At 46.7% G+C, this 25331-nt stretch overlaps 3 protein-coding genes and 1 long non-coding RNA gene across 8 annotated transcripts in view; 3 read left to right on the top strand and 1 right to left on the bottom strand.

Annotated features, from left to right (window-relative positions):
- The window catches only part of ccdc120a (coiled-coil domain containing 120a), a 36328-nt gene extending 29228 nt beyond the window's left edge, over positions 1-7100 (top strand). For all 3 annotated transcript variants that reach the window (XM_077004037.1, XM_077004038.1, XM_077004035.1), the window contains 10 exons: positions 23-154; positions 329-392; positions 512-642; positions 937-1053; positions 1164-1287; positions 1802-1858; positions 2267-2408; positions 2590-2691; positions 3518-4600; positions 4760-7100. In XM_077004037.1, coding sequence (XP_076860152.1) covers positions 359-392; positions 512-642; positions 937-1053; positions 1164-1287; positions 1802-1858; positions 2267-2408; positions 2590-2691; positions 3518-4600; positions 4760-4865 — 1896 coding nt within the window. In that variant the 5' untranslated portion in view covers positions 23-154; positions 329-358 and the 3' untranslated portion in view covers positions 4866-7100. The remainder of the gene's footprint in view (positions 1-22; positions 155-328; positions 393-511; positions 643-936; positions 1054-1163; positions 1288-1801; positions 1859-2266; positions 2409-2589; positions 2692-3517; positions 4601-4759) is intronic.
- Positions 7101-7828: 728 nt separating this feature from the next.
- On the bottom strand, positions 7829-9235 carry LOC143513068 (uncharacterized). The gene is made up of 2 exons (XR_013130575.1): positions 9113-9235; positions 7829-8992 (listed from the first exon to the last, which is right to left on the bottom strand). It is a non-coding gene; the product is annotated as an uncharacterized LOC143513068 (long non-coding RNA).
- abcd1 (ATP-binding cassette, sub-family D (ALD), member 1) lies at positions 8621-20105 on the top strand. Of its 2 annotated transcripts, XM_077004034.1 has the most exons (11): positions 8621-9553; positions 10275-10455; positions 10713-10855; positions 11208-11382; positions 11564-11658; positions 14432-14577; positions 15691-15836; positions 16380-16464; positions 17086-17211; positions 17600-17926; positions 18155-20105. In XM_077004034.1, exons 1-10 carry the CDS (start codon positions 8621-8623, stop codon positions 17913-17915), a joined length of 2346 nt encoding a protein of 781 aa, XP_076860149.1. In that variant the 3' UTR covers positions 17916-17926; positions 18155-20105. The 2 variants fall into 2 exon arrangements, with proteins under 2 accessions (XP_076860149.1, XP_076860148.1); XM_077004033.1 differs by having other exon boundaries at positions 17600-20105.
- Positions 20106-20441: 336 nt separating this feature from the next.
- Positions 20442-25331, top strand: part of plxnb3 (plexin B3) — a 52857-nt gene continuing 47967 nt past the window's right edge. For both annotated transcript variants that reach the window (XM_077004040.1, XM_077004042.1), the window contains exon 1: positions 20442-20670. The gene's annotated coding sequence lies outside the window, so the exon portion shown is untranslated. The remainder of the gene's footprint in view (positions 20671-25331) is intronic.

Raw genomic sequence — 25331 nt, forward strand, 5'->3', positions numbered from 1 at the left:
TTTTGTTGTGTGCTTCCTGCAGCGTGTTGAGTTGGCAGAGCATTAAGCACCAGCAACACAGTGGCTCCTCCCTCAGGCCAGTTGGAGTACTGCAGCCCAGTGGTAGAAGTGGTGCAGGTCCACACACTGCAACTCATATGACCACAGCTGGAAGGTGAGTCGAGGTGGGAGGGAGGGAGACTGTATCTTTTCTGACAGAGATACACATAGTAAAAATAAATAACTAAAGCTTGTGTGGATCTTAAGGTTTTTGCTAATGTGATATGTGCTTGACATGCGGAATACACAACCAGTGTGAAGTTAAACACACCTTTCTGTCTCTGTACAGGTGAACTCAGTCAGACAGGAGACACATGACATGGAAGTCAAAGGTCACCTGATCTTTGGGCCTGGTAAGTGAGTGATGTGTTGTTTTCGAACATGTTTTTGACATAATTGTGTATGTATGACTAAGTGCATGAGTGCATGTATGTACATGCATGTGTGTGTGTGTGTGTGTGTGTGTGTGTAGATGTGCAGAGTTCCATGGACAGTAAACACGCTGCTGAGCGGATGGTGGAGCTACAGGAGAGGCGGAGGAGCCTTCAGGCTCTACTCAGCACCCGTCTGGCTGAGCTCAAACGCGTGTGTCTGCAGGAAGCAGTGAGTAACACACACACACACATACACCAAGTGTCCTCTCATCATCTTGGGAACATTTGGTAAATATATGCTCACACTCACGCAAACACACACACACCTCATTACCACGCTGGTGAACCCTGGAGTGACTGGCCACTGTTTCGTGTGGTCTTGTGCTATGGCCTACTGTGTTTCTGCACTGAGCTGGACCGCCCCATGTACGTGCTGCGATCTCCATGGCTGCACTCTTCATTTCACATGTCATGGGAAATATTACATTGTCTGCATTTGTTTATGCTTTGTTTAATACTACAGGAACTGACAGGAGAGATACCAAGTGAGTTTCCCCTTGAGGCAGGTGAAAATCCCCCCCACGTGCGACGCAAAGTTGGTTTGGTCCGCAGTGGTTCCAAGCACAATTCCAGAACTGAGGTGAGTGTATTTCTACCTATCTTGGTGGGTGGTAGGCTTCTAATAAGATGATCACATATGTTCAATAGCTTTCTTCAAACTACTGATAAATTGTGTTTTTTGTGATGTAGGAGGATGAAGCATCTCAGCGCAAATCAAAGAAGACTCTGTTCAGTGGCGCCCTCCGCAGGCATACAGATGCAGAGCAACCTCCATCTCATGGCAAAAGGACGGTTCACAGAGGATGTCACACTGGTGTGTTTTACAGAATGCTGAACTAAAAAATGCTAACATGGCAAAGTGCAAACAAAAAAGAACCCAGTCTTACTAAGAGTTCATCAGTTCATCACACTGATTAACCAAGAATAATACTCATTTAGAATCAGAACTACTGTGAGTTTGTGTGTGTGCCAGAGAGACAGCTGGAGGGAAAGGAAAAGGAAGAAAGGTCAAAGTTAAGTTTAAAATGGACACTGAAACCTCACACAGGTAGGGTGTGTGTGAGAGACGGTTCCCTCATGCTACATCCTGGGATAGAGTCCACCTTAGATAAGCAAGATGAGGAAGTGTTGAGTAACCAGACTGTTTCCTTTCATTATTGCTGCTGTGATGCTCTTAGTAGCTTCCTGTGCTCACACACACACACACACACACACACTACATGAAAGAAACACTGTCTTCATTAATAGCAGAAGCAGTATTGATCTGTGGGCTTTACTTTTACACTTCAGTTAATTTATTTAATGCTTTGCTGTTGGTGTGTTTACAGACAACACAATGAAGTCAGAGAGCAGCTCCATGTCAGACTCCACCAGTCAGGAGAATGGTAAGTTATATCACTGAGGTAGAGATCTGTGTAAGCTATATCAGTGAGGTAGAGATCTATGTAAGCTATATCAATGAGGTAGAGATCTGTGTAAATGGTAAGCTATATCAGTGAGGTAGAGATCTATGTAGAGATTCGCTTGTATTGACTTGGGACTCGAGACTTGATTGTGAAGACTTGAGACTTACTTGTTACTTGCAACTTAGTGACTTGTTCACATGTTTGTGAATCACTACTGTATAGACCGAGTGGACAGAGACGTCTAGAGGGGCGGAGTCGTCCCACGCCACCATGTCCCTGGTGTCCTACTAGTACTGAGGACGTTCAGCATTGCTCTTTGGCTCTTTCTTTTTCCTGTCCGCCTTTCTTTTTTGTCCACATCTTCTCTGTTCTCGTCCTGTCTTTTAGAGGAGGCCTCTGAAGGCTTGTCTCCCTCGCGTCCCCAGCTGGTTCCGGGGAGCCCAGACAGCAGGCTGTGTCGTAAGCTCTCTCCCGTCGAGATCTATTATGAGATGAGAGCACGACGTAATTCAGTGGCCAGCTCGGCCAGGTGTGTACCTCTCTCTCTCTCACTCACACACACACACACACACACACACACACACACACACACACACACTTTAAATCAGATCACATGCAGATAAACTGAATAATCCCCATTCATTTTGAGTTATTTTGAGTTACCAAAGCAGTGCATTGCTTATGAGGCGAGCTGCGTATTCCTTTTCCAGTCCGAATCGCTCTCTCCCACGGAGCGTGTCCAATCCCGAGGGCAGAAGCGTCCCTGCCACGCCCATGATGACCAGGAATGGGCGAGCTGTGGTACACATCAGGTGTGTGCCCACACACCCACACACACACAGTTCACACACTGTCTCAATGACTAGCAGCAATGTCTCTCTAAGATAAAATTTTTCAAATAAGTTTAATAAAGTCCAATCACTTGCAATCTCACCCCAAAATATGATACTGAGCTTATGAAAAAGCTTTGAATAGTAAATAAAGGAAATTTGTAATTTTTTACAGTTCAGGCTAATAATGCGAATGGCTGTATATGGTTGAGGTCTCTCTGTCTCCCCTGGGCCTTGTAGAGCTGAGTGGTTTTGGATAATGAGTTGGAAATGGGGTAAAGACTACAGAAATGATAATGACCTAAATGTTTTCATTGAGCTGCTCAGCTAAAGCGAACAAGTAATGCGCTAATGGAAGTGCTGTTTCTGTTCAGACATTGTCCTCACAGCTCTTTATTTGATACTGAATTAAATTACACACACAGAACAGTGCGTTGTATCCCACAGGCCTCGGCGGTTTAGTCCACTGAGCCTTTCAGTCAAAGTGGAGTCGTAAATGGGCATGAAATCCCAGTGCGGCTCCAGCCATTATTACCTCCACTACAGAGCACCACTGACACACGGTCAGAGTCAGCGCTGTTACACAGACGATGAGTTCATTTACCAGACACCAGATCCTCTCATTGGATAAAGCAGCATATGTTTGTGTTGTTTTAACCACACTAGATTTGGTTGGTCCATCAGGTCGCTAGCACATGAGAAAATCGAGATTTAAGAATGTCCATTTAACCAAGCTTATTCCTGGAGGGAGCTATTGGTCTGATGTCAGTGTGATGTCAGTGTGATGTCAATGTGATATGTTCCCCAGGTCAGAATCCTCCAGCGGTGCAGCTGCAGTGAAACAGTGGCCAGACAATCCAGAGGCGTTCCAGCCGGCGCCGGTCTCGTCTCAGGACGGCTCCGTCCCGGGCTCCTACAAGCAAGACGGGTGTCCCTACGGCGGCCAGGCAGGCCGCAGTAACAGCTCCGAGGCCCTGTTGGACGGCAGTGCCAATGGCGGCACGGACGAAGCAGGGCAAAGGTCAGGCCCCAACGTTCGGAATGGGTCCAGCAAAACCTCGGATGCTCCGGCGCTGGACGGGCGGGTGAGGCCCACGCAGAGAGGCAGCCCTGAGCAGCAGGTGAATGGACACGGGGAGGCGGTGCGCATGCGCTCCGTGTCAGGCGGCCGCGGGCCCGGTGGAGGCGGAGGGACGGGCGGGGGCTACAGCGACGTCCTGCTGGACTACGTGTGGGGGAAACAGCAGAAGATGCAGGCCCAGCAACAGCAGCACAGGCTGCAGTCTCAGGCCGGCCCGAAGGCACGGCCCTGGCCCGAGGGCCCGCCCGCCGCCCCGCCGCCCTACCTGAACGGCCTCCACCACCCCCAGGCGCTGATCCAGGGCTCTGCCGCCCCGGCCTACAGCCCGCTGATGCTGCGGGGGAAACCGGGTGAGCCTCGCCGGGTCAAAGTCAGCCGCACCAAGTCCTGCGGACCCTTCGTTCCCCTCCAGGCGCACCAGCAGGACGCCGCCCTGTTCTCGCCCACGTCAGCGGGGCACGCGGACCAGCCCCCGGGCCAGTTCCAGCCCGGCCACAGACCCACGCACCCACGTAGTGCTGACTGCACGCCGGACGATCCCACGCGCAGCCTCCACAAGGCCCTGGCGCTGGAGGGACTGCGGGACTGGTACCTGCGCAATGCCCTGGGGCAGGCTGGCGGTGCAGGGAAAGGCCAGGAGGGGGCGCCATCACAGCGTAGACGCACTACAGCCTTGCTGCAGGGCTCACACCCGCACCCACAACTTAAGCACCAGTCGCAGTCATTCCAGAGCGACACAGTATACCCCCACCTGCCACAGTCCGCCACCTTCCACGGACATCCACTACACGGACATCCCCTCCATGGGCGGTGAGTAGAGGAGAAGACCCTTCAGCCCTGACGTATTTCATACACTTAGAGTGCAGTCTAGATTGGACTAAAGATTGAAAGCTAATTTTCAATAAAAATTATTTCTTTCTCAGACCACATGGAAGTTTGATTTTGACTTAATTTTTTTTTCTTCTACAGGTCAACAGATCTCTGTCAATATCAAGAGGCATTTCCCCCCAAAATGCAGGACTTGACACTAAAAGATACAAGCAATGACAGACCCAGTCCAGGCACTCTGGTCTGACACACACACACACAATCTGGTCTGACACACAAACAGGCACACTGGTCTGCCACGCACACACACACACACACACACACACACACACACACACACACACACACACACACAGGCACCAGCTGTATGAAATGACAAGCTTTGTGTTTGTTTAGACTACATGGCTGTCCCCAAGACCAGCAGCTCTAATGTAAACACCCCATTCTGTCCATACAAATCAAAGAAAAGAACGAGACAGACAGAAGATAAAGGACACACCCTTAACTTCACTGTTTGGTATTCTTAAAGAAGTCCACGTTCCTGTTTTGAACATCTACAAAGAATTTTGTTGGACGCACTGCAATTTAAATTCTGCTCATGAAGAAGGAAGAATGTTTCTGTTGAAAACACGTACTGTGCACTTGATGACTTCACTGACTGTACTAACATCACTTTGATTTGACATGGTCAGTCTGTTGATTCCTGGCATTCTTGCTAAATCAGTATTAAGCTTCAGGGTTTCCGCCACCGTCTCAAAATCCAGCATTCAGCCACAACTTAGATACTCTTTTAATCAGTCAGGATCTTTTCAATAACACCTTGTACAAAAGGGAGATGTCTATGCAAATTACAATCAGGATGACTATGTTTAGACCAAGTAGATAGTCTCTGACGTATGAATTATGTGCTTAATATTTTGTGATACAGATTAGAGTAGAAAGTAATCGGTAAGAAATTGTCTTAAAAAACAAACAAAAGTGGCTGTAAGTTCTAAACTTTTTATTTTCTGAAGTAGAAAAGCCAAAGCTTTTCTCGGTCAGCTGCTGTGGCAGCGCGCATGCGCAGTGCAGAGGGTTGTACATTCAGTTTCGCGCAAAAAGGCACGACCCTCCGCGTGCGTACCCAAAAACAGCGGCGCCGTTTGCTGCTATTTCCCTCGCCGCCGCCATGAGTTGCGATAAATAAATAGTATTACCTAATTATAACATACCAGTTTTGGGGATCAAAGTGAATCGTTTGCAACGAGTGACTTTTTAACGTTACTTGACTTAACTTGACGTAACGTTACTTGATATATAAATGTTGATTGAAATAATCTGAATATGTATTTCCAGACATGGTACGTCTTTGGCATTACCTAAATAGCGAAAACCACCACCGGTGCTGCGAAAACCACCACTGGTGCTGTCAAACGACTGTTCTTCGTTATTATAGAATGGCATAAATTATTGAAATGGCCAACAATTTCAGGTGTTACGCGTCAGTGACCACTAGGAGGCGCTCCGTTCTTAGGAGAGGAAGCCCTTTATCAAATCAAACCACACTAAAGTCAGATGTAAAAGTATCCTGCCATGGGCAGTGTATACGGCAGGAGTTGTTGGTTGCTAATTTCCGTGTAAGTTTTCAGTAATCAATGTTGCAAATGGTCATTGACCAAGGTTATTGGACACCAAATGCTAATATTTAAGGTTGGGTTCATAATTAGCTTGAAGTATCGACAAAAAGACAACCATTATAATGCTATTTATTAAAGAGTATGTGACAGTTTTACACTATGGTATAATCAAATCAGGATGCCAACAGTTAACCATCGTGCCTAGCAGTTATAGAAAGTGAAAATACCTTATTTAGCTTTAGCTGTAATGTAGAAATCACACTGATGTAGTGCAATGTGTCTGTTTTCTCACACCTGGATTGTATTTTCTTTCAAGTCAGGATTGCTGGCTAATCCAAATCAGTGTTTTATGTTCTCTTCTTTTTTTATACTGTTACTGCTGTTTTATCATTTTAACTCTTATTCAAATGCATGCGGGTACTTGCCAACTGTACACTACTGACAATAGCCTATCGATCCCTCTTTATGACTCTCATCGTTTCAACTGATCAGTATTATCTCACCATTTGATAGGTCTACTTAGTATAAATCCTTATCAAGCCTACTTAAGTCAAAGACGATGCTAGAGTGTTACTACTTAAGCAATCAGGAGCGCCCCCTTGCTTTGCGGGTGCATAGCACTAACCTCGTCGCCAAAGGCCTGCCATGCTCGTCTCAGGACCAGACTGAAAGCTGCTCCAATTGGTCGGATACTTTATCCGCCACAAAAGCAACAGCACGGCTGCATGGGTAGCAACACAGATGGAAGACGAAACATTTTGTCTATGTAGAATGCAACACGGGTGGCCTCTGAGAAGGCCACTATATGTTTACTGTGCTTATCAAACTTTACAGAACAATTTTATATAAAAAAGGAAAGAAAACTGTGTGATATTGTCACTCCTACGTTATTCATGCATACATTTGTTGGCCTTGAGATGAAATCCTTAGTGTTGTTCAAAGGTAGGTATAACACATGTATTTTATTTTGAATTGAAATCATCGAGGTGAAATATTCAGAACTATCAAGATAAATAAATGTTTTGTAAATTTTATCACCACAAATGATTTGTGGTACATATTATTTACTGTTGTCGTCTTACTGTCTGAGGGACTGATATGAGGGACTTGTTTTACATTTTTATTGTAGAATCATGTCTTGGTTAAGAAGAGAGAGAGAAAAAAATATCCTACAAAATTTCATTTACTTTTTGAAGACTAAAACTTCTATAAAATGTACATTTTGACTGTATACTTCATTTCGCAATATTCTTAAGTGACTGGGACAAGACTGTACAAATCTGAATTTAATAAATAATAAAGTTTTTTGTGGTATGCAGATGTGTATTTCTGCAACGCATGGTCATCTCGCTCACTGGTCTATGCATTGAGAGACTAGCGCAAATTTAACGTAGGTAACCTAACTTAAGTGTTAATATAGGCAGTGCCTTCTGTTCTTGATCCAATTGGGCAAGAGCACTGTAGTACCATTGCAGGCCAATGGTCCCGGTGGAGCAGATAAACATTCAGATAAAACAGATACCCCGGGAACACTATATTCAGTCGGTGATAGCGGCATCTCAACTATGGACCCAGAAGGGAGACTTTTGCCGCACACGTGTATTATAACCGGTCATATTACAAGTCGCGCTTGCGAAAGCTGTGTGGTCTACTTAGAACATGGCAGGAAACCGCGCTAGGCGGCTAACGCACAACACCGTCCCGAGGAAGCTCCGCCAGCTTTATTCGCAGCCTACATTTACTGTAGCTTGTGGTAACTTCACCTAACGTTAGTCGATACGATCGTAAGTACGAACGAATGCGTAAAAAACCGGATTCGCCGGTCATCTCCGTGGGAGCGGAACAATACTTCATCTGAACGATAACTTATACATGTATAACTAAGTAGCTAGTGGGCGTTGTAACATTAAAGGTTTTAAGTTTGCCTGTAACTAGCTGAGTTGGCTAAGTTAATAAAGATGGCTTCTCGTTCATAAAGCTAGACAGCTTTTTTCTTTGGTGCAGTTCGCTGTTCTTGCCAAATTTGCGCTAGCTAGCCTGCCCGCTGACCTGTTAAACTAGCCAGAGACGGTCCCCCCCCCCGACCCCCACTTTGTACTTTGGATATTTAAGTGCCTAACGTTATCTTCCTAACAAGGTACCTCATTTGAAATTGGTTTCGTAAAGTTTAATCTATTAACGTGCGAATCAGCTGGCAAACGTGTTGTGTTGGCCACAGTAGAGTCGCATCTTTATCAAACTTGGGCGGTTAGATGCTGTGCGGTGTAGTTGTAGCGCTGCTTAGCTTAGCAAGCTAGCTGCGTATCTGGCTAAGTGGCCGTTTATTTTTAAATTGGTTCGCACGAGCGCCGTCGTCTAACCGGCGCACCGAGGCCAACCGACAAACATGTCTGTGGTCTGTTCTAAACTGCAGTCTCAGCTGACGAGGCCTTCCGCGGTACGACGAGCGGTCGCGCTGGTCGTCGCCGCTTACGGAGTAAAAAAACTTTATCCGTACATCTCCGAGAGGCTCAGGGGGAGGACGGTGCGCCAGGGTGGTGGGGACCGGCCACTCTGTGCGAACGGAGAGCCGTTGGAAGTGACGGAGAGACGGAAAAAGAAACGGAGCTCCCCCGCGGTGAACCGTGAGTTCCTGGAGCGCCTGTGTCACCTGCTGCGCGTCCTTTTCCCCCGGCTGTTCTGCAAGGAGCTCGGGCTGCTCGGTTTCCACTCGGCCGCCCTCGTTTCGCGCACCTTCTTGTCCATTTACGTGGCCAACCTCGATGGGAAAATAGTAAAGACCATTGTCAAAAAAGACCCCCAAGCTTTCGTCTGGGAGTTAACCAAATGGCTGCTCATCGCCATCCCCGCAACGTTTGTGAACAGTGCCATTCGTTACCTGGAGGGGCAACTCACTCTCGCCTTCCGTACGAGATTGGTGAGGCATGCCTATCAGCTGTACTTCAGCAACCAGACCTACTACCGCGTCAGTAACATGGACGGTAGGCTGGCCAACCCCGACCAGTCTTTGACGGAAGACATCGTCATGTTCGCCGGCTCGGTGGCCCACCTGTACTCCAACTTGACGAAGCCCATCCTGGACGTCGTCGTCACATGCTACACTCTCTTGAAAGCGGCCGAGTCCAAAGGGGCCAACACCACCTGGCCCTCGGTCATCGCCGGCATAGTGGTGGCGCTAACTGCCAAAATCCTGAGGGCCTTCTCGCCGCGCTTCGGGAAACTGGTGGCCGAGGAGGCCAAGAGGAAAGGTGACCTGAGGTTCACGCACTCGCGCATCATCGCCAACTCGGAGGAGATCGCCTTCTATGGGGGTCACAAGGTAGCATGATTCTGCATGATCTACATCTCACAAGTTCAAACAACGTTTTTATTGTTTTAAAATGATGCAGTCCTTTGATGTGTGAAATGTGTATGTGCTTTCAATTAGTTTAAGTTTTTCTTTCTGGTGGTTAGTGCCATCTTTCATAAATGGTAATGCAAAAAAAAAGAAAAAGTTGTGTTTAACTGACCCCTCTACACTTATAGACACTTGAATATCCTCAAATACATCCATTCAGTCAGCCTGTTTTTGTTTAGTTTAGTTTTTTTCTTTTTGAGCATGTCACGAGCATGTACCAAGCGCCTCTGAACAAACCGGTAATCGTCTGGTACTGTCACGTGTTTAGGCAGTGCGTGCTATTTCTAGGGCAAAGAAACATGTGACGCGGAACAAAGAGAGAGGGCTGTTACTGGAGCAGAGGTCTGTGGCACTGTGCAGACCCCAAACCTCTGTGATTTCGAAATGCTTTTTGCCTTTTAACAGAACTGGCCCTGACCTTGCCATGACATGGAGACCCAGAAAATATGTTCCCCCAACCCCCCTCGCCTGAAAACTTGTCAGTGTTTACCTGATTATGGATGTTGGTGACGGCTATTAACCAGTCAAGGGCTGAGCTACTAACAATGCCTGGTCATTTCGAGGCTCTTTTCCTGTGTGCGCGTGTGTCTGTACATGTGCTCACGTGTGTGCTTGCGTGCTGCCGCACGATTGCCTGGTGCAGGTGGAGATGTCACAGTTGCAGCGCAGCTACAGTGCTCTACGCTCCCAGACCAACCTAATCCTCTTCAAGCGCCTCTGGTATGTCATGCTGGAGCAGTTCCTCATGAAGTACCTGTGGAGTGCCTCCGGGCTCGTCATGGTGGCCGTGCCCATCATCACCGCCACGGGCTACTCCGTGCATGGTATGACACACGTGCTCCTCTTTCTGCACTAAATTGGTATGATTCACTCTTCTGAGAAGTTCCAAACAGGATGTGATCTCTGTAACATGCCAGCCCTAAGCACAGAATGCCATTTTGGTGAGCGATGCCTCTCCGATTGTTGTTGTGACCTGTATTGACCGGAGCAGTGGTGCCCAGAGCCTCGCTGTAAGGACGGCCTGTGTGCTTCCCAGCCTCTTCACTGCTGTATTTCACAAAGCCTCGCATTTTCCTCTCAGATTCAGAGGACGTGAAGCATGCAGCGATGGTGATGAAGGAGGAAGATCTTGTGAGCGAACGCACGCAGGCCTTCACTACAGCCCGGAACCTTCTGAACGCTGGCGCCGATGCTGTGGAGAGAATCATGAGCTCTTACAAGGAGGTGGGAGAATAATAATAATGATTATAATAATGATAATTAGCTTTATTCATAATGCATAGTGCATTATAGAGCAGAAATATAATAGGACTAGGAGATGAGTAAAATGAGATAAAAAAAAAATTAAATGCTTAAAGGTGATAACGAGCAAATCTAAAACGCATAATAATGTATATCGGCAGATTGCGGCTTAGAGAATTGCTAAGCTAAACAGATTATTCTTATCTCCTCTAAAGTTCCTAGATCGTGAATGTATTGCTAGTTGTTACTGTTAGTAGATATGAGAGCAAAAGATTAAAATATTTTTGGGTTTTGTCCTGATTATCAAATCATGCCCTTGTCTGTCTTTTCCCAGGTGACGGAGCTGGCGGGCTACACAGCCCGTGTGCACGAGATGTTTGAGGTGTTTGAGGATGTTTGCGTTGGGGTCTATCGGCGCTCAGCCCAGGAGCTACAGGGTGGAGAGGCGGGTGGTGGCGCACAGGAGGTGAAGCATGGCATGAGGGTGGAGGGACCCCTGTGCATCACAGGTCAGTTCTGCTGGGTTTTGACCTTTCACAAGGCTAAACAGGAGCTTGTCATCACATTTAAGAAAGTTAGTACTTCAGCTCTGTGTTTTAGTGAATCACTGAAAAATTATACATCTGCTATAATGGCACAGGGTTACATGACTAATCCCCTTGTGTTTGGACTGATGTGTGTTGAGAGCAGGTCAGGTCATTGACGTGGAGCAAGGCATCCGGTGTGAGAGTCTGCCCATCATAACGCCCACAGGTGATGTGGTAGTGTCCAGCCTCAACATCAAGGTATATACCGCCAATGTGAGCAGCTCTGCTAGCTCCTCTAAGACCCTCTTCTTCCACACCCTGGTAAACACGGGAGTTCTGTATGCTAGCGCTGGCACGGTGCTGGATTTATATATCGCCTACAGAATAGTATTTTAGTGGAGAGGGAGTATGTAGCCTGTATGTCGTGGTAATATTGAATTTCATTTTGCCCTATTCCTTACAGATGTTTATGCATGCTCAGAGTTTTGATTGTGGCTTATTTTCGGCCGAATCTGGCCAGGCACACACACGTGTGAATGGGCAGGAACAGGGTACTGAGGCACCATGACATTCTCAACAGGACTCTCAGGGCTCATACGTTAGCTGTTATAATAGGCTCATTATTGAGTTGTTATCTTTGCTGATTTTGACCTGCTTTTTAGTTTTTGCTGATATTGTACATGCCACAGGAATTACACAACAAAGCATTACCAGTCATAAATTTGCAAATCTGCCTGAACTTGTTAACTCCTCACGGCTGCTCTTTTAATGCACTGTACGTTTCTGTTTTAAAACGTTAATTGAAGTGGTTTCTGCCTGTTGCTCATGACGAGGCTCTCTTGCACAGTTAACTTCTCTCTACCCCAACGCACACATTTTAGGTTCAAATTAGCTGGTGAGGTGATGCGTGTGGAAAGTGAGGTTTGTCGGTATAGGGTGAGGTCATGAGCAGAAACAAAACACATCAGAGAGTCTCTTCTCCACTTCTGTTTAAGGTGGTGCAGGTCTTGTTAAGTCGGTCCATTTCTTGTGGTCCATTTCTGCGGGTCTTTTCAGTGCTGCAGGTCTTGTTACTGCGGGGCTGTTTCAGGTGGTTTGTCTTACTGTGCTGCTATTGTCACTGTGACAACGTGCATGTTTCAGACATTGTTCCCTTTGTTCAAGCTTCTAGCCACACAAAGTCTTTAATGTTGAGCTTTAGTGCGTTCATTAAATTATGGGCCATTTGTAGTGTGTGCTGGAATAGAGCAAGAATTGCAACTGACGGGGGGGGGGGGGGGGATCACGGGCACTGCTGTAGACGCCTGTTGCTGGGTAAACACACAAATACATTACCCTTCCTCTGTTTTCAGGGAACACATCCTCTCCGCTCCTAACAGTGCTTCAGTCGGTGGGTGTGTTTGTTGGCCTTGGCCAACCCTTTCTTTGTGTTGCAAAACGATGCTCAAACATCAGTGCTGGTGATCACACAGTGTCATAAATATTCCCCCAATCATCAAAAGCGAGTTTAATGTTCAGTCAGTTGGAGGGATGTCTGTCACTGCGTGAGATTTGAAAACCCCAAAATGTAGCGTTAGTCATTCTGTTCTCCTAACGCCTTCTACAACCTCAACCTGCTCTCCTAACATCTTCTACAGCCTCAACCTGCTCTCCTAACATCTTCTACAGCCTCACTGTGTTCTCCTAACGTTTTCTACAGTCTCATTCTGCTCTCCTAACATTTTCTACAGTCTCACTGTGTTCTCCTAACCCCTTCTACAGTCTCACTGTGTTCTCCTAACCCCTTCTACAGTCTCACTGTGTTCTCCTTATGCCTTCTACAGTCTCACTGTGTTCTCCTAACCCCTTCTACAGTCTCACTGTGTTCTCCTTATGCCTTCTACAGTCTCACTCTCTTCTCCTAACCCCTTCTACAGTCTCACTGTGTTCTCCTTATGCCTTCTACAGTCTCACTCTCTTCTCCTAACATCATCTACAGTCTCACTCTCTTCTCCTAATGCGTTCTACAGTCTCACTCTCTTCTCCTAACATCATCTACAGTCTCACTCTCTCCTCCTAATGCGTTCTACAGTCTCACTCTCTTCTCCTAACATCATCTACAGTCTCACTCTCTTCTCCTAATGCGTTCTACAGTCTCACTCTCTTCTCCTAACGCCTTAGTCTCGTTCTGCTCTCCTAACGTCAGGCTGTTCTGCACCAGACCCCTCATGTTTAATTCATGCTTCCTGTTAAATTCTGGGAAACGGATAGTGAGCTTCATGCCCTGATGCCCCCCCGCCTTAAATCTCCCCCACCCACCCCTGCTGCCCCCTTCCCCCCCCACCCCCTGCTGCCGGTTTGTCGGGAACAATGTGTCCATTATTCTGTGCTGCCATGCCTCCTTGCTCATGGAGACGGGGCTTCCTGCGTGGGAGCGGCGCATGGCTGGGGCGTTGAGGAGATCCCTCTCTGCTAACACCCTCCCACGCCTCCCGCTGCAGTCTTGTGGTGGCACCGGGACTCAATGGCTGTAACCCACAATCCCCAGTGAGCTGGCCTAGAACAGGAGAGTTCGCATTCACCACCCTACAGGGACCACGGAGATGTCAGGAAGGAGCCTCCTTTCCCATGGTGGCCGTCGGATACGGACGGTGCAGCGGAATTAAAAAAAGAAAAAGCAAGACTGTGTTTTCAGTCGTTTGTCAGGCAAAATAAACGTCTGAAATATGATTCTAGCTACATGTGTGGTGTGCAAAGCCAGTCAAACCGGGTCCACTTTGCTCCACACTATAGTTACATGCCGCTGTAGTGGAGTTCACGTTCTTAAGAAAACACAAAAACAAAAGACTATATGTACTTACCTCCATGTGAAACCCCCTGCAAGAAAGCTCCATTTAAGTAGATGGTTTCTGCGTGTCGTTGGTGCACACTGGACCTTACTGGTGCCTTTCGGAGTTGGGAATACAACTTCCTCATGACCTTTATTTGCGTCTCACCGTCCTCTCCCTGTCCCTCTCTCTCTGGTGTGTTTGCGTTCCCACACACGGCTCAGGTGGACGAGGGAATGCACCTGTTAATCACGGGTCCGAACGGCTGTGGGAAGAGCTCGCTGTTCCGCATCCTGAGCGGCCTGTGGCCCGTGTACAGCGGCGTGCTCTACAAACCGCCCCCTCAGCACATGTTCTACATCCCACAGAGGTAAGGAGCGCACAGCAAGGGCCGAGTAGACCAGAGCGTTAGGGCATCTCATCAGAGCAGATTAATTAAGCAATTCAGCAATGGATTCATCACGCATATTAATTAATTAATAGAATAAGTCATGCTAATTAGGTCTTCATCAATGTAATTAAGGAAATAAAGCTTAATGGAATTGGACTTGTGTGGGTATCGGTAAAAAGTGTGATTTATTTTTTTCCGGTTGCTGAGAATCCTAGTTTGAAAAGCTGGCTGTACAACACGGGAGCTGCTTAGGGTTCAGATGGATTTCACCAGGAAAATGACCCCCAACTGTTTTAAGAGTTAGGGGTGCGTGGTGTGCATGTGGCACTGCTTGTGTGAGTGGGAGAGCCCGTGCTCTTTCTCATTTCATGCCCTGCTAAGCTAATTAGCAGTGATGAGTGTGCTGGTTGCTAAGGGGAGCAGGTTCTGAGAGCAGTGGGTCCAGATGGCCCTGCAGGGCTTGTGTTCGACACGTTTGCCTCACTGGAAGAGATAATGCATTGGGAACAGTAGCAATAGAGCAACAGTAGCCCCCCCCAACACCCTCTTCTTGCATCAGTCGAGCCCAACAGCTGTATCTTATGTAGGCCCTGTGGAGGTCAGTGAACATCGTAATGCATTAAGTTGACACTATTGAAGAGGCACTGATTTACTTATTATTTTAATGCATTTGTTTTATTGTGGTGTAATGAATTGGATTGAGGTCTCTATGAATGCTGAATGAAATAATGTCAAGAAATAGCAGATTGGAGTGCTGAACTTGGACCGTTAATAGCTCAGGGCATTCAGGCTCCTGTCAGTAACTGCACAGGACATTTAAAGGACAATGCACTGGTCTGCATGTGGCTTTGTACATTTCTCCTTCATTCCATGAAAGATGATTTTCTGGTTAAACTCATGAAAGTATTACTTTATCCATCAGTCAGTACATTCATTGCTTTTGTTCTGTTTCTTTCTTGATGTTTTTCTTTTCTTGAGCCTTCATTTTCTTTATTCTTCCCTTCTTTTCTTTCTGAAATGGTTCTTTCGTTCTTTTTGTCTTTTCTTTCTTTCTCTGTTCTACTCTCCTGCCTTCTTACATTGCCCGCGTAGGCCGTATATGTCGGTGGGGACCTTGCGAGACCAGGTGATCTACCCGGACACGGCGGAGGAGATGAAGGCCCGGGGCTTCACTGACCAGCAGCTGGAGGGCATCCTCCGCACCGTCAACCTGCTCTATATCCTGGAGAGGGAGGGAGGTGAGTCCCCACGGAACACCACCTTACACCTCCACCACAAAACACCACCTTACACCAACGCCACAAAAACACCACCTTACACCAACGCCACAAAAACGCCACCTTACACCAACCCTACCAGGCAAACCACAGTTCTTTATACTAGCAGTTTGATTCTGTGCTCTCTGGCCCGGAGGGACGTGCTCTGAACACCTCATTGAGCTCATGACAAACTTGATAATTAGATGGAGACTCGCTTTTGATGACTGCGATGATTAACATATAGGCTGCAGAATGAGCCCAAGCACTTGAGTCCGCTTGAGGCAATCTGCTATCGGAAGTGAAATGAGTATAAAAGGGTCATTTCTTTTTAATTTGTAACACAAAAAATGGGTTTTATATTACTGCCTCCTGTTCTTTGATGCTTTAGAATGACCTTGTGGTATTATATACCACTTTTATGGATTGTGCTTTAAGAGTAATGTTTCACACTGACCGTGAACTGATGTTACAGATGATTATACTGCCTGGTTGAGGTGGTTTATATTCAGCGTGTCTTTCCAGGTTGGGACTCTGAGAGTGACTGGAAAGACGTGTTGTCTGGAGGAGAGAAGCAGAGGATGGGCATGGCTCGGATGTTCTACCACAGGTCAGCCCACAGCACAATAGCTGCAGAAGAGTTAGCGCTGTTAAAGCCTCTGGATTTATTTAAACTCTAAAGGACCATAGAGCTTATGTCATTGGCAGTAACAAAAAAATACTGAGCAGATTCTAGGAAGATGCATGTGCCATGAAAATAAACTGATTTGCCTGGTGGCCTGACTGTTTAAAAATCCTTTGCGTGATTGGCTGTTTGTCAGGGAGTGCTCCAGTTTCATTGGTGCACTGAGCCCTGCCCTCCAGACCAGCGGTTTAAAAATGTGCCATATTTTGTCAATTGTGATTTTTACACCCCAATCGAAATTTGTCCTCCGCTTTTAACCCATCTGTGCAGTCAGAACACACAAACACACACACAAGTGATTACTAGGGGGCTGTGGATCACACGTGCCCAGAGCGGTGGGCAGCCCTAGCCCGGCGCCCGGGGAGCAGTTGGGGTTAGGTGCCTTGCTCAAGGGCACCTCAGTCATGGCCTGTCTGGGAATCGAACCCACAACCCTCCGGTCACAAGACCAGTTCCCTAACCGCCAGGCCATGACTGCCCCATGTTTGGTGCATGTGCAGGTTGCAGTGTGCTGCATGTTGACTGGTGCCGTTTCCTTTCTCCCAGACCCAAGTACGCTCTCCTGGATGAATGCACCAGCGCCGTTAGCATTGATGTAGAGGGCAAAATCTTTGAATCTGCAAAGGATGCTGGAATTGCACTTCTCTCAATTACACATCGTCCGTCACTCTGGTGGGTATTTCAGTCATGTGACTCCAGTCTAGTTCTTACAAGGCTGAAAGGAAAGGTAGCTTGGTTGTAGTTTACAAACACATACAAGAGCATTGCTCTTTCATACTCCGATCTCAGCTGGATATTATTATTAGAAGATGAGAACACATGGCCATGTGAGGGCGCTGATCAACAGAGCCAGCATGCTGTCTCTGATCAGACAGTGGACAGATTTTGAGCTGCATCAGGCGTTAATGAAGATGTTAATGTGTTAAAGGTGCATAAGGTGTTAATGAACGATCCATAGTTTAAAGTAAACAACAAAAACCCACCGTATCCTTTGATTGTAATATTACGAGTGAAAAATAAAGGGAGAAATAGTGAGGTGTGTGTGTGCTCCTGTGCTTAGGAAGTACCACACCCACCTGCTGCAGTTTGACGGCGAGGGCGGCTGGCGTTTCGAGAAGCTGGACGCCTCCACGCGCCTCTCGCTGCAGGACGAGAAGCTGCGGCTGGAGACGCAGCTCTCCGGGATCCCCAAGATGCAGCAGCGGCTGGCGGAGCTCTGCAGCCTCCTGGGGGAGGACAGCAGCCCGGCCGGTCCCGGGGAGCCGGAGGGGGGGGGCAAGGCGGAGCCGGAGGGGGAGCAGGGGCACCAGCGGCAGGAGGAGAGGGAGGAGAGAGACGCCCTCCCCGGAGGCCGGGGGAAAAGCCTTATGGAGTGATTTGCTGCCAGGTGATGGAGATGTATTTGAGGCCAGCCGTGTGTGTGTGTGTGTGCGCGCGTTCAAATGTAGTCTTTAGGCACCTTCTTTAGCTGTGCATTGCTCTTGAGTGTACAGCTTGTGTGCATGCACTGTTGAGTTTTTTTCTCTCTTTTACGGGTTCTTTTGCAAGCTCGTGTGTGTGTGTGTGTGTGTGTGTTGAAGGTTGGTGTCCCAGACTGTGTTTATCTGTGTGTTAGAGGTGGGGGAGGAAAGCAGGAGGCAGCTGCCAGCACTTCCAGGTGCAGCGGATGATGAAAGCGCCGGTGAAAGCTGCTACGTCCCTTGTTCTCGCAGTTCTCTACAGCATTCTGTCTCCTCTCTCACCTCGCCAGTGGGGCGGGCGTGTATGTATGTAAGACTGTAAGTGTGCGAGCAATGTATGTGAATGTGCAGGAGCAACTCGTAGGGGAAGGGTCTGCTGTTGGATCACTGGCTGTGGTTGTATGTGTCATACTGTATGTGTCATGGTCATTTAACAGCGGTTTGCTTCTCAAAATGCTGTCTAAAGTGTTAGGAGGTGCCACTTAATGCTGCAGGTTTTATTTGTGCCATGTTGTACAAAGAAAAAAAATCATTTAAAAAAATGTTTAGGGCAAATATTTTTCATCTGTATTGTAACCACTGGTTCTTGTTTGTTTAAATTGAGTGATTTTGTGATGAAACTGTGAATGATTGTAAGTGACAATAAGGCATTGCAACACTGATCCATGAAGGGTTTCCATCATGGCTTGGTGAAAGGTCATTTGGACTGCTGAGTTCCAGTCCAGTCCGCGCAGAGAGGCAGGAGTGTTGGGTGTGTGGTATCCTCTCCTTCACTGTCCCTATGCTGTAGTGAACGTCTGTAGGACCACTGTGCTGCTTTTCCTTATCAGTGCATTTCGGTTAGTTTTAATTAACCCAACTAGTACCATTTTAGCAGTTAATTTAATCGAGGCTTTGAGTTACAGTACAAAATGATATATAAGAAGACGACTAGACAGGTAGAGGCAGTCAAACTGCAGATATAAAGATCAGAGAGAGGTTCTTTAAGAGAGGCTCTGAAACTGCAGTTTCTCTCTAGAATCTTTAATCTCTCTCCATATAAAACATCCGTGTACTGTAATAACGATAGCAATAACTGTACACAGTCAAAATACTTCACTGTGGTTTTCACTCAATCTGATATACAAGCGCAATATGATTCTGCAATTCTAGGAGGCGAAACCAGTTTTTTGTCAAAATAGCATATGTTTAAATCATAACATTCCTTCCATGGGGGGGTCACTGAAGTTCAGAGTGTGTGAAGCAGTACTTTCTCCTTAGGGAATAGCAATAACTGGCCATGCAAACACATAGATCATTAAAAACTGTCCCATTACCATTTAAAATGCCTTGTCACTGGAAATGACAAATCCTTAATTCTGATGTCCAGTGAAAGGATCGATAAAACCTCTTGTGTTTTGTTTTGGTTTTTTGTTGTTGTAATTGCATTTCATGCAGGAGATGCAGCAGACAGCTCTTGTTTCGATGCGTGTGGAGGAAGAGTTGATCCCGGTCGATCCTCAGCTGGGTAATTTAATGGCCGTTAGGATATGCTCTGGTCTATCAGTAATTTCTGAATATGTTCTCACAGACATATGCTGTGTGATGCTAATTTTGAAGTATAACCATTTCGAATTTCACCTTTTGTGTGCATTCTAAGTGTCCTTGAGAAATTTTTTTTTGTAAAAGAAATTCAAACAGCTGTCTTTGTGTATGCTGATTTTAAAAACTCAATCACTTGGCTGATGTAGTATGATTGTAGCCAATTAATCTTTTTTTAAGTTTAAATGAAAATTGATCTGTTTGGTACTTTTAATTTTTATAATGGTGTTTCACCCAGAAAGATTTTATAAATGGGAATTTTGCACATGTAATGCACATACTTTTGTTTCATGAATTTACATGATACAGTAAAATTTTATATATTCTCCATGTGAGGCATGTGTGGAATTTGATTCTGCAGAACTAATTTTACTTGCACCCTTACAAATAACGATATACTGTAATTCTATACTACACATGGCGATGTGACGTGTGTAACCCGATGCTGTTAATATTTTTTAATTTGCACATTTGACCGCATGGCTATTTTCCTACATTCATACAACGTAATAAAACATATTGTCTAGAAATTAAACCTCCGTCTTGTTTATTTAACGTGTCTGTCGCAGATTTAGAACATGGTGCTTTAGCAGTGTCTCAATGTAGCTGCGTTGAACATGTCATGTTTCACTTCCACTCTGTCGATATCATTAGCTAGTGATGCAGTGTTTTTTAGAAGTGCAACTGTACATTAATATGTACATGGGTCATGCCTAATTTTTAAAAAGTCTGTGTATGTAAATTGCACGGAGGCACCGGGTGCGCGTGCACCTCGTCAAACCATAAGGTGCCGCTGCAGCCACGCGCAACGACGCCTCCCACCGCTCCCAGTGCCCCGTTCTTACTGGGATGGACTTGTGAGCTATTGAGTTGTCCTCGTCCACGTGTTGCACTGTGGGTTTGCGTCCTTACCTTTGCGCTCGGAGGAGTTGGCGTCGCACGCGCAGCACCACCGGTCGGGTCGGGGCTTCTCCCGGTATCCTACACACTTCTGATGGTTCGGCCTGAATAGACCCGAGCAGACCACCCGTTGTGTTCCAAATCTTTTTCCTGACGACAAGCAGACGTCTCCTGTCGACAACTGCAGAAGGTAAGCTAAGATCTTTTTAAATAAAGGCAGTTTTGAGCGAATTCACCGAGTGGGTTTTAAATGTCCCAGTCGCCTAACCCAGACTTTTATCTGTCCCGATCAGCTATATCGGACAGGATCTATTATCTACGAGCTGTAAGTGCAGTTTGAGTCAATGTCAAGTGCGAGATTATTAGAACCGGCGAAAGAAATGTTAGTTGTGTGTCACTCTGATACTTTGATTTAAATAAACTTATTAAGCATAACCCCGAGATGTCTAGTGAGCGAACCTTTAGGTAAAGTAAAAGTCCTTCATTTGAGTTGTTGATTTGCGAGTGTTCTGACTGGACACTCAAATGGTTTGGTGCAGATCCCGTGTTCACAGTGCTGGCTGGCGGTCGCAGTCTCGCCTGCTGGTGCTCCACTTACGCGAGGATCAGTTCACATTCTTATACGCTCGCCGTCCAACTGCGATCTCTAGTTTTATCAGGACATAGACGTGCATTTCTCATGGAAATAACACGATGGCACGAAATCCCACGAAGTCATGTGGCGGAGTTGAGCCAGACGTGATCCTTACGGTTCGTCCACCTGTCGGGAATGACCTGGTCTCGCCGGTATAACGTGTGATCCGAGGTGATCAGAAGTGATCCGAGGTGACAGGGTATCCGATTTCGCACAACAAATAGTAAAGGCACAAATCCACCATCAGGCAGGTGGTACATTGCCGGGGCAGATGTCGGATCACCAGTCGACCGTGTTATTTAGCCATGGTTTACACAACATCCACATGACATTCCGTTAGTGCAACAAGATCGTTGTCGAAGGTTATTTGCTGGTCCTCAATAAAACTTGTAGAATCTAGTCAACATTATGCCACGTGGACATGCTCACATTAACGGATCTAACACTATTAGTATTTGAGTGAAGAGTTTATTTAACGGGCTACTTTAGCTGCTCCGGTGAGCAAAATGTGAAGAGTGCGTGGTTTCATGCAATAGTTTGTACGGGACATTTTCTAAGAGGTCGTTTTGTGGAGAGGTTCGGTGCTTTGGTCAGAACCTCCCCGGGAGCAGCTGCTGGCCTGCAGCACCAGTAGAGACGGGGCTGTTCCGGAGAGACCCGGCTCGGCTCCGCCGCAGTGCCCGGTCCTCCTCACGATGCCAGGCGAGAATAACTATTCGAGAGCAAAACTGCCCCCCCCACATCCCCCCCCCGTCATTTCCATTTTCCGCGCGTGGTGCTCCCGCGTGCGCGCTCGTGAAACAGTGGCGGAGTTGTGATGAGTTTTCACGGTGGGTATCATCACCGCCGCGCAGTGTTTCCGATGAGAGTCTTGTACGCTGGTAAAGAAGGGATGTGCTTGTCTTTTTGATTTCATCAGAGAGAGAGAGAGACGAAGAGACAAAGAAAATGCTCTATAATGTTGGCAGCACATTTCTAATTCGTCGTTTCCCTTTGCAGCAAGACTTTTTTTCTTGTGAATAATCTCTTCTCCCTCATCCGTTCTTGCCTCTCGCACTCTTTTTCTTTCCTTATGACTCTCTCTCCCTCGATAATATGTGGATTAGTGGATTTTAACAGTCCTTGTTACAGTGTTTCTTGTTAATAATCCGTAATCTTGATCTTCCTTCTGTTCCACTCTCATCCGGTGTTTATTACTTCACAGACTAATAAGACCGAAATACACCCTCTGCATTACAATGCGCGTGCTTGCCATGACCAATAATTTACTGCAGTGAGAACTCTCCAAATTATGAATTATTTAAAGGTTTACTTGAGGTCTTTTGGAGTGTCAAGCATGCCAGCAGTTTTTTAAATCTGGTACAATTCTAGATATGCATAATGAGTAACAGCATTCTGAATATGTTTAATGGGAAGCAGAATATGGACTTTATAACCCGGTCTCTGGTTTCTGAATTCTGTGATCAGTGGTGGAATTTCCTGGGTGCCCTGTGCCACAGAGAGTTTAAGGTGCAGACAGATGAACGCTCACGGCTGTGTCCTCTCCCACTTGAGCCCCATATGGTGCACTGGCGTGTGGAGTGAAACCTTTGTATTCGCACCCTCTGGCCCCAAGACCCCCCCACACCCATACCAACCACCCACCCCACCCCCATCCTCTCTCTGGCCTTTGGACATGACCGAGGCCCCAACTGCTCTATTGTGTCACATGATTGTGCAAACGCTTGAAGGTTTTTGTCTCCTCGCCCCTAATGGTGCATCATGAGCTTATAAAGCATAATGATTGTGACCAATTATGTTTTATTATCAGTCGTACTTGTTCATATAATATCACCAGGATGTTCAGAGTGGTTTGGGTAATTGCTTTGAGATATCTAATAAGTCATTATACCATGCAGTGGAACTACAGCACAGCATATACTGTATATAATGTACTTGGCTTGCACAGCTGATGAAGCACCCATGGTCTTCTGGAAACTTTGTGCACTTTGCTACAATTTTCGATCTCTCCCTAGTCTAATTGATAAAGAATGACATCGTTCTTTGTTTTGATTGCTTAATTTAATTGCACAAAACTCTGCGTCTGGATGATTAGGGGGAAGCAGTAGTCTGAGTTAAAGGCTCAAACAGGAGCTGCCACAACCAAAGAACAGACACATTCTCCCTACGACACTCGGCAGGCGTCTGTGTGTGTGTGTGTGTGTGTGTGTCTGTGTGTGTGTTTGAGGAGCTTGTGGGGTGTTTACGTAGCTCTCTGTGTTTACCGAGCCCTAGCATGGCACTTGTCTCGGGGCAGTGGTGGTGTCGCTATAGAAGGTCCTTATCGGGGCATTAAAAGACTTCCCCAGCAGGTGCCATCCCGAGGGCGGTTCTAGTGGAGAAGTCTAGCAGTGGTTGATGAGCTTGCAGCATCCGCCCTGGGCTCTCCAGCGCAAGCACGTCTTAATTAAACTGGTTTGATTGTTTTTTGCTCTTCAAGTTCAGGAGCGTGTGTTGACATCACTGTGGTAATAGACTACATGCTTCAGATGTGGTATTTGGTGATTCTGTTGGCAAATAGACTGGAGTACATTTAATCCATTCAGTCTGACTAGTTGTGAATCGACATGTCAGTTTACTTGCGTTGCAGTTTGTCCCAGCCGCCTGGGCTTGAGATTGAGAATACGAAATTAACACTCTAGCGGTTTAACACTGCCTGCCCTTCTCTTCCTATTTGGATTATCACAAGATCCTCAAAGCAAAGATGTGACACACTGACCCATATGCTCACACACACACACACACACACAGACTCAGCAATCCACCTACTGAACACCAACCCCCACACACACACATGCATTACGCACACACAAAGGAGACATCTGTCAGTGCATTATAAATCACTGATTTTCCTGTCCTGGGTTATCGGAGGATGATCAGAACACAAATTGAGTTCGTGAAATTGAATTAAAGAGTGTTCTTTTTTCCTGGCGGTGGCTGTGAGGTAGGGTTTGGTTATCTTCCACAGCCGGGAGGGTTACTGGGCCACCTCTTCCCGTCCTGCCTAGTCAGTTTGTTATCTTTATATAGCAAGTGCAGCAGCTGGTGCATTTCACAAAAGCAAATCTGCATATGGCCCTGTTGCTGTATATGTAGCTTAATGCCTCTGAACGATTTGAAAACATACAGGCATGCACACAAGCATACACACACACACACACACACACACACACACACGAGCGCAAACACACTGGTCAGACCTGTACTTGCTAATACTAATTTCACGTGTACATTTGCATGCAGAAGTAGAGTGGTTTTTGCATACTTGTATGAAGCTATACTTGAAACAGCTCCATATAGTCCACTTTGACACAGACAAGAAGAGTGTGTGTGTGTGTGTGTGTGTGTGTGTGTGTGTGTGTGTGTGTGTCTATGTCTGTGTGTGTGTGTGTGTGTGTCTGTGTGTCTGTGTCTATATCTCTGTGTGTGTGTGTCTGTGTCTATATCTGTGTGTGTGTGTGTGTGTGTGTGTGTGTGTGTGAGTAGAAGAGAGGGAGGGTAGAAGAATATCAACAGAAATTGTGCCCGAGTCTCATGGTGATGGGTCAAAAGGTCAGGAGGCAGGAGGGGCGTTTGGGTTTAGAGCACTCGTGTGACTACACCTGCTCTGCAACATGGTTATTGTTGCCTTATCTTTTCTGTGTGTGTGTGTGCACACGCATACGTGTCTGTGTGTGTATGTGTGTGCACACGCATACGTGTCTCTGTGTGTGTGCGTGTGTGCGCGCGTCTTGGCAATCCCGCCACTGTGCTCGCTGTCTCGGGTTTGTTTACCGTCTGTTTGAGGATGTGAGGGACGCCACGTGTGTGAGCCCCTCCCGCAGGGCCCCCGGACACACAGATGGCTTCGGCAGCTCACCATCCACATACAGCCACCCGGGCAGGCGATCCTGGACGTTCCTGGATGTTCCTGGACGTCCAGTGAGATTTAAGTGCCCTGGAGCCAGTCACCCTATGCTGAGGACAACGGCAGATTCAGACTGCTGATTAATGCACGACATGTCAGTCCATCCAGATGATATTTTGGACATTCAGTAAGAATTCTTGGAGACTGTTTGTGTGTCACTGTCTGAAGAATAAATAGAGAGGGAGGGGAGAGGGAAGGAAGGAAGGAAGGAAGGAAGGAGAAACAGACACACAGGCAGAGAGACAGACAGAGAGACAGACAGAGAGAAAGA

The sequence above is a fragment of the Brachyhypopomus gauderio genome, chromosome 4 (assembly GCF_052324685.1).
Source record: "Brachyhypopomus gauderio isolate BG-103 chromosome 4, BGAUD_0.2, whole genome shotgun sequence".
NCBI lineage: Eukaryota > Metazoa > Chordata > Actinopteri > Gymnotiformes > Hypopomidae > Brachyhypopomus > Brachyhypopomus gauderio.

Coding starts and splice junctions, on each gene's coding strand:
- abcd1 (XM_077004033.1), top strand. CDS start 8,621: ATGTCTGTGGTCTGTTCTAAACTGCAGTCTCAGCTGACGAGGCCTTCC. Junction 15,837..16,379: donor TATCCTGGAGAGGGAGGGAG/GTGAGTCCCCAC, acceptor GTGTCTTTCCAG/GTTGGGACTCTGAGAGTGAC. Junction 16,465..17,085: donor GCTCGGATGTTCTACCACAG/GTCAGCCCACAG, acceptor CCTTTCTCCCAG/ACCCAAGTACGCTCTCCTGG.